At 72.4% G+C, this 7,747-nt stretch overlaps 4 protein-coding genes across 4 annotated transcripts; 2 read left to right on the top strand and 2 right to left on the bottom strand.

The window, feature by feature from the left end:
- Window positions 1-549: 549 nt before the first annotated feature.
- Window positions 550-912, top strand: AURANDRAFT_5177 (hypothetical protein; the record flags this gene model as incomplete). The annotated part of the gene is made up of 1 exon (XM_009034603.1): window positions 550-912. A coding segment is annotated over one exon (363 nt), but the record flags the coding sequence as incomplete, so codon positions are not given.
- Window positions 913-1,183: 271 nt separating this feature from the next.
- Window positions 1,184-2,149, bottom strand: AURANDRAFT_13753 (hypothetical protein; the record flags this gene model as incomplete). The annotated part of the gene is made up of 3 exons (XM_009034854.1): window positions 1,184-1,357; window positions 1,427-1,732; window positions 1,823-2,149. Coding segments are annotated over 3 exons (807 nt in total), but the record flags the coding sequence as incomplete, so codon positions are not given.
- Window positions 2,150-5,083: 2,934 nt separating this feature from the next.
- On the top strand, window positions 5,084-5,842 carry AURANDRAFT_19765 (hypothetical protein; the record flags this gene model as incomplete). The annotated part of the gene is made up of 1 exon (XM_009035106.1): window positions 5,084-5,842. The coding sequence occupies one exon, from the start codon at window positions 5,084-5,086 to the stop codon at window positions 5,840-5,842; it is 759 nt and encodes a 252-aa protein (XP_009033354.1).
- Window positions 5,843-6,028: 186 nt separating this feature from the next.
- TPR1 (TPR repeat-containing protein) lies at window positions 6,029-6,928 on the bottom strand (the record flags this gene model as incomplete). Its single annotated transcript, XM_009034853.1, has 1 exon — window positions 6,029-6,928. One exon carries the CDS (start codon window positions 6,926-6,928, stop codon window positions 6,029-6,031), a length of 900 nt encoding a protein of 299 aa, XP_009033101.1.
- Between the last annotated feature and the right edge of the window lie 819 nt (window positions 6,929-7,747).

The raw sequence follows: 7,747 nt of genomic DNA, 5'->3' as shown, positions 1-7,747 counted from the left end.
GCGCGGGATCCGCGCGACCCGGCGCCGCGCGACCCGGCGCCGCGCGACCCGGTGCCGCGGGCGCCCGAGCCGCCGGCCGCGGCGAGCCGCGACGACGACACCTTCGAGCTGTCGACGGACGACGAGGACGAGGACCTCGAGCCCGAGCCGTCGGAGCCCCCGGAGCCGCGGAGCCCGGAGCCCGACGCCGAGCCCGACGCCGAGCCGGAGCTGAGCCCCGGCCGCGACGACGAGCTCGACTTCCGGGGCCCGCCCCCGGCGACCGGCGCGCCGCCGCGGGGCCCGGCGCCGCCGGAGCGCGACCGGGGCCGGCCGCCCCTCGCCGCGGCGCCGCCGGCGCCGCCCGCGGCGGACGCGGCGTCCGCCGCGGGCAGCGACGCCGGCGGCGACTCCGAGTCGGAGCCGGACGCGCTCGCGGTCCAGCAGCGCCACCTGGCCATCTGGGACCGCTTCCTCATGAACGCGGCGAAGCTCAGCCTCGAGGGCGGCCCGGCGAAGCGCGTCGACGCCAAGGCCGAGGCCGTGCTCGCCGCGGCCGCGGGCGAGGGCCCCGAGCCGCGGGCGACGCTCGCGCGGCTCCTGCACGAGGGCGTGTCGCCCGGCGTCTCCGACGAGTACGGCCGCCAGCCCCTGCACCACGCGGCCTTCGGCGACGCCCTCGACGCCGCGCGGATTTTGTACGACTGCGGCGCGGACGTCGACGCGGCCGACGGCGGCGGCAACCGGCCGCTGCACGTCGCCGCGGCGCGCGGCTCCGGCGCCGTGCTCGACTTCCTGTTGGGCTGCGCGGCGGTCGTCGACGCGTCGAACCACGACGGCGACCGGCCCCTGCACCTCGCGGCGTGGATGGGCCACGGCGGCTGCGCGGCGCGGCTCTTGGCGGGCGACGCGAACGTCGACGCGATCAACTCCTTCGGCCACGACCCCCTCGAGAACATCATCGAGCGGTCGCCGGCCGTCGCCAAGCAGAAGGCGCGCCTGTTGGCGGGGAAGCGCCAGAAGCCCCTGCCGCCCCAGCTCCAGGCCTGCATGGACCTGCTCATCGCCGCGCAGGCGGAGAAGCGCGGCGGCGCCGTCGACGCGGCGGCGGGGTTCGCCTAATTTACGTGGCCGCGTAGCCCGCGGAGGCGAGCTCGCGCTGGACGCGCGCCTTGTCCAAGAAGGGGTTGAAGATGTCGACCTTGTCGACGTTCGCCGGGTCCCAGTACCGCGGCCGGCCGTCGGAGATCGCGTCGAGCCGCGCGACGTCCGCGGGCGCGAGGTCGAAATCCAAGCACGCGTTGGACACGACCCGCTCGGCCCTGCAGGACTTGGGCAGGACGGACACGCCCTTGCCCGTGAGCCAGCGCAGCGCGACCTACCGAGCACGATGTCTCGTTGGTTTCCCATCCCAAAATCGTCGCGGCCGCGGGACGCCGGGCGCGACCTGCGCCGGCGTCCGCTCCGGGTAGCGCGCCGCGACATCCCGGAGCACGGCGTGCCCGACGGCGCCGCGGTCGCCGCCCTCCGCCGCGCCGCCCATGGGCCCGTAGGCCTGGAAGTGGACGCCGCGCGCCGCGCACCAGCGGCGGACGTCGTCGTTCGAAAAGAGGAGACTGCACTCGGACTGGACGACGGCCGGCGGCTCGCGCGCGTACGTCATGAGCTCCTCTAAATGCGGCACCGTGTAGTTCGAGACGCCGATCTCGCGCGCGAGCCCGTTGCGCCTCGCGTCCTCGAGCGCGCGCCACGTCTCCCGGCGGAGGCGCCGCGCGACGTTCGGCCCCGAGTCCGCGCCGCCGCCGAGCCACTGGGCCGCGCCCCAGTCCTTCTGCTCGGGGACCCAGGCGCCGGGCCAGTGGACGACGACGAGGTCGACGGAGTCGACGCCGAGGCGCTCGAGGCTCCGGACGACGCTCGCCGTCGCCGCGGCGTAGCCCTGCTCGAGGGGCGCGACCTTGGTCACGAGGAAGACCTCGCCGCGGGGCGCGCCGCTCTTCCGCAGGGCCCGGCCGACCTCTCGCTCGTTGCCGTACTGGCTCGCCGTGTCGACGAGGCGCACGCCGCTGCGCAGCGCGTGCGACACGATGTCGACGCATTGCTCGCCGACGAGCCCGGGCACGCCGCCCGTGCCGAGGCCGCAGAGCGGGATCCGCGCGCCGCTCCGCAGCGTCGCGTAGGCCTTCGAGGGCTTCGGCGGCGCCGGGGTTTGAGGTTTCGGCGGAGCGACCGGAGCAGCCGCGGCGACGCCAACGACGAGCTTGGCTCCCTCCTCGAGCGTGCCGAGCGACGCGTCCAAATCGAGCGCGGTCCCATCCTTGCGCCGCAGCGCGTAGCTGCGGTCCGCGAGCTGCCACTGCTTGAGTGCCGCATCGAGTAGCTTGCGCATCGGTCGCTTCTTCTGGATCCAGGACGCGGGCACCGTCATCTTCAGATGGCTCGAGACTTTGGCGTTCGTCTCCAGCGACGCGTCGGGCAGAATCGTCACGCTGATGGCCGCCATCGGAGAGCAGCCCGCTTCAAGCTTGTTGTTGCTGCAGCGTTGCTGCTCATTTGACGCTCTCCCCGACCGAGGATGTTCATCGATCGCATGAGACCATGAGTGAGGCGTCAGCCCCAGCGGCCGCGAGCCTCGCGGAAGCCTCCGAGGACCCGCTGCGCGCGCCGTCGGCGGAGGACGACGCGCCGCTCGTGATGCCCGCCTTCCGGAGCCTCGTCGCCCTCTACACCATCTCCTTCGTGTCGCAAATGGACGGCGCCGTCATGCTCCCGACCCTCTGGCCCTTCGTCGAGGAGCTCTGCGGCCGCGAGGGCTGCCAGAGCCACTACGTCTACGGCTGGGCGCAGGCGAGCTTCTTCGGCACGCGGGTCGTGGCCATGTTCCTCCTCGGCCAGGCGCTGGACCGCGGCGCGTCGTTCCGCGGGGCCATGCAGTGCTGCCTCTGGCTCGCGACGGCCGGCGGGCTGCTCTACTTCTGGGCGCCCGTGCTCTCGCGGGCGCGCGGGCTCGGCGCGCCGACGGTCGTCGCCGCGCGCGCGCTGCTGGGCGCCGGCTCGGCGGCGTCCGTCGCGTCCTTCGCGTTCATCGCGACCTTCGTGCCCAAGCCGCGGCGCACGGGGCTCTTCGCCACGACCATCGGCCTGCAGCGCGCGTCGACGCCCCTGGCGCCGATCCTCGTGCTCGCGCTCTCCGAGATCCCCGCGCGCTGGGGCCGCGGCGCCGCGCCCGTCACCGAGAGCGACGCCGCGGGCCTCGTCGTCGCCCTGTTCAACTGCGTCGCGGGCTGCGTCGTGGCGACGTACTTTCTCGAGCCGCGGAGGCGCCGTCGCGGCGGCCCGCCGGCGAAGCCGCCGTCGGCGGCCGCGGTGCTCCGCGCGCTCCGGCGCACGGGCGCCTGGGCGAGCTTCTTCTTCTCCTTCCAGAACAACTGGAACAACCAGGCCGTGCTCTGGACCATGCCGCTGATCACGTCCAAGCTCTACGGCGCCGACCCCGTGCGCGACTCGCTGCTCTTCGCGTCGGGCGGCGGCGTCGGCGTGCTCACGGCCGTGGCCATCTCCTCGAAACACTTCCAAGGCCGCAAGATCCGCGACCGCACGATGATCGTCGCGTCCCAGTGCGGCGTCGGCTGCGTGCTCCTCGCGATGTCCGCGTTCTTCGGGTGCCCCTCGCTGGCGGGGCGCGGCGGCGCGCCGCTCTGGCTTCTATGGGTCCTGTTCTCCGTCTACTACGTGCCGTTCATCGGCCAGATGCCCAGCAACAACAGCGTCTACTCGAAATTGATCAGCGCCGCCGCGGGGCCCCACCAGGGCGTCTACCAGTCGCTGCTGGAGATCTCGAAGAGCTTGGCGCGCGCGGGCGCGGGGCTCACGATCGGCGTCGCGTACTCGACGGCGGGACCGTGCGTCTTATGGGCCGCGACGCTGGGCATCTGGGCCGCCCAGTTCCTGCCGCTGCTCCTCGTCTGGGAAAGGTACGGCGCCGCGGACGCGGCGCCGCGGCCCCTCGCGCGGAGCCTGCTCTCCGACTTTCAGTCGAGCCGCGAGGAGGGGGCGCCGTCGCCCCTCCGGCTCACGTAAAGGCGCGGGTATTTTGCCACAGCTCCCTCTTGGGGATTTCAAGCTGCTGACACATCCCGCCGGCGGCGGGATATGGGCATCCCGCCGGCTGGGGAACCTCGCTTCGCCGCAGCTCCCCCCCGGTGCACGCTAAATGAGGTGGTCTATTTGCCGCAGCTCCGTCTCCTTGAGGAGCGCGCGCGACGACGGCGCCGCGGCGCCGTCCCCGGGGAGCTCGTCCTCCTCGACCTTCTCCTCGCGCGGGACGAAGGTGCAGGCGGCCTCGTGGGCGACGCAGGCCTCGTAGGGCCCGAGGAAGCCGCAGCCGTTGTCGCACTCGTAGATCGTCTCCTCGGGCGACTCCGGCTGCGACCCCCGCAGCCGGAGCCCGCTCCGGTCGCCGCGGAGCCGCCAGAGCCGCGTCGGCGGCGTGTTCCGCCGCGCGGCGACGGCGCCGGGCCGCGACCGCGGCGACGCCGGCTTCTTGCGCAGCTTGAGCTGCTTGCCCACGGGCTTGCGCGTCACGGCGGGCGGCGCCTCCTCGCAGCGCACGACGGGCAGCTCCGCGAGGCGCCGCCCGCGCGCCACCTTGACGAAGCCGGCGAGCACCGCGACGCCGACCGCGGCGTTGAGCGCCACGACGCACGCGAGCGCGATGGCGACGGCGTCGCCGGCGCGGCAGTCCGCGCAGACCGGGGCGAGGGCTGCGTAGAGGAGGAGGTGTCGGAGCAGCGTCGTCGTCGGGGCTGCCATGGAAAAGCGGATGGAATCGAGCGAGCTCACGACGAGCCGCCACAGTCCCGGGGCTGCCCTGAAAGCTAGCTCACGACGAGCCGCCACAGTCCCAGGGCTGCCCTGAAAGCTAGCTCACGACGAGCCGCCGCCATAGGCTGCCATGCGCCATCAAACCACGAGCAAACCCGAACACGGCGTCAACGTGACGACATTTCACACTTGTTGCACAACATGATGCAGTCTCTGCTGGCCAGAGAAATCTCCAACTCGCGCGTCGTCGCTGCCACCACCGCCGATCGCGATTGCACCGATGGCGTCGTTCGCAGCGCCCGACTTGCCCGTGCTCGGCTACCACAAGATCCGCGGCCTCGCGGCGCCGCTGCGCATGATGTTCTACTACAAGAAGGCGTCGTTCATCAACACGGCCTACGGCGCGGACATGAAGGAGACCTGGTTCGGCGCGGACAAGCCGCAGCTCCTGGAGAATAATTCCTGCATGAATTTGCCCTACATCGTCGACGGGCCCATCGTCGTCACGCAGTCGAACTCGTGCGCGGTCTACCTCGGCAAGAAGCTCGGCATCGACAGCGGCGAGCTCGGCGCGTTCGCGCACAACCACACGGTGCTCGACCAGACCATGGACCTGCGCAACGACCTCATGAAGGTTGTGTACCCCTTCGGCGCCGTCAAGACGCCGGACCAGTTCCCGGCGGCCGCGAAGGACCACCTCGACGGCTCCGCGGCGGGCACGTTCGGCAAGCTCGAGGGCTTCGTGCTCGGCACGTTCATGGGCGGCGCGGCGCCCCAGTCCGGCGACTTCATGCTCTTCGAGATGATCGACCAGCACATGGCCATCGCCGCGGCCGTCGGCGCGCCCGCGTTCTTCGACGCGTACCCGAAGCTGAAGAAGTTCCACGCGACGATGAAGGCGCTCCCCGCGCTCGCGCCCTACTTCGCGTCGGCGCCCTACGCGTCCTGGGCCCAGAACAACGGCCTGTTCACCCACTTCACGGGCCAGCCCGCGTCCTTCGACTACGGGCCGTCCGTGAGCGAGACGATCACGTTCTGAGCGCGCGAGGCTCCCCGGAGCTAACTAGCTCGAAACCGCAGGACCGTAACATATCCCGCCGGCGGGATATGTTACGGGCAAGCGGAGGTGTTGAGGTCCCTGTTGAAGTGCAAGGTTTGAGGTTGAAGTCCAAGTTGAAGCGGCCTTTAACATATCCCGCCGGCGGGATATGTTAACCGCACCTCGTCAGAAGCCCCGCTTCGAGTAGCGGCGGCCGTCCTTGTTGCCGGGGTCGTTCTTGCACCAGGGGAGGCGCTTGTCCTTGACCTCCTCGGGCTCCTGGCCCGGGAGGTACTTCGGCTCCGTGGGCCAGTTGATGCGCGTCGGGGGCTCGTAGCCCACCTTGCGCTCGAACTCGTCGTCGGAGCTGTCGACGACCTTGTCGAAGCGCGAGTAGTCGGCGCAGTGCTTGCCCGCGCCCGTCGCGACGGGCTGCTGCGCGCGGCGCGCGGCCTCGCCCTTGGTCTGGGCGGCGACCTTGTGGCGGTGGGCCCGCACCTTGTCGCCGTTCTTCTCGTGGAAGAAGGCGAGCGCCGCGTGGGCCTTCTCGAAGGTCGGGTCCGCGGCGACGCAGTCCTTGTAGGCCTCGACGGCCCGGAGGCTCTCGCCCTTCTTCTGGAGCACGTTCGCGAGGTTGTAGTAGGCCAGGGCGTACTTCGTCCAGGCCTGGGTCGCGCGGATGTAGGCGTGCTCCGCGAGCACGAGCTCGCCGCGCTTCTGGTGCGCCGCGCCGACGTTGAAGTGCGCGTGGCAGTCCTTGGGATCCTCCTTCGCGGCCCTCTTGTAGGCCTCGAGGGCCTCGCCACCGAGGCCCAGGCGGTCGCAGACGGCGCCCAGCAGGTTGTGGGCCCCGGACGCGCCCGGCGGCGCGCGCGCCGCCGCCGCGCGCGCGTCCCGTAAGGCGCGCTCGTAGAGCACGAGGCTCCGCTCGCCCTCCGTCGCGGAGCAGCGCTGCGCGCAGAGGTAGTGGAACGTCGCGGCGCTCAGGCGCGACGCGCAGGGGTCCAGCGGCGCCGGCACGCGGTACTTGCGCAGCACGGCGTTCGTCCGCTTCGGGTCGTCGAGGAGCCGCCGCAGGGACGCCATGTCGAAGAGCTCGTCGTCGTCGTCGTCGAAGGCCGTCACGTCCTCGACGACGAGGCCCTCGAGGTCGTCGGGCAGCTCGGGGCCCAGCGCGGGGCCCACGACGGCGGGCTGCGGCGGCGGCGGCGCCGCCTCGGCCAGGGCCGCCATCGCGTCGAAGACCACTTTCAGTGGTGGCTGGTGGGCAGCCCCAAGGCAAATCATCCGAGTTGCAGTTCGAGTTAATTGTGGGCGGATTGCGCTGCAGGAGGTTGCCTCCTCGCGTGTCTGGTCGTGCAGGAGCGGGGTCCTGGTGCTGCTGGTCGTGTGTCGCCTCTGCGAATTGTGGTCAGGCGTTTTGCGCGCCGCTCGTGCAGGGCCAGAAGCCCCACTCGCTCGCGCAGGAGACGGTCCGGCGCGGCGTCGCGGCGTCGAGGTCGAGGCGCCGCGCCTCCTCGGCGGGGAGCGGGCTCGTCTCCGGCGGCGCCGGCGCCTCGCGCCGCGGCCACCGCGGCGACGGCGCGTGCTTGCCCGGGTGGCGGTAGTGGTGGTGGTGCGCGAAGTGGCGGTGCTTCGGCGCCTTCGGCGCCGCGGCCGCGACGGTCGCCGCCGCGTCCGGCGCCGCGACGGCCGCGAGGAACTCGTCCGCGAGGCGGTCGTGGCGCTGGAGCCAGTCGTCGATGGCCTCGAGGCGCGCGGCGCAGTCCGTCGTCGGCCCGACGGCCGGGCCCGGGAGCGCGCCGTCGAAGGCCGCGTGGTCCCGCGGCGGCAGCGACTCGGGCGCGGAGAAGTACATGTCCTCGTCGCAGAGGCGCGCGAGCAGCGCCTCCGTCGCCGCCGGGT

The sequence above is a fragment of the Aureococcus anophagefferens genome (assembly GCF_000186865.1).
Source record: "Aureococcus anophagefferens unplaced genomic scaffold AURANscaffold_2, whole genome shotgun sequence".
NCBI lineage: Eukaryota > Pelagophyceae > Pelagomonadales > Pelagomonadaceae > Aureococcus > Aureococcus anophagefferens.
This window is presented reverse-complemented; position numbering and strand designations above follow the sequence as displayed.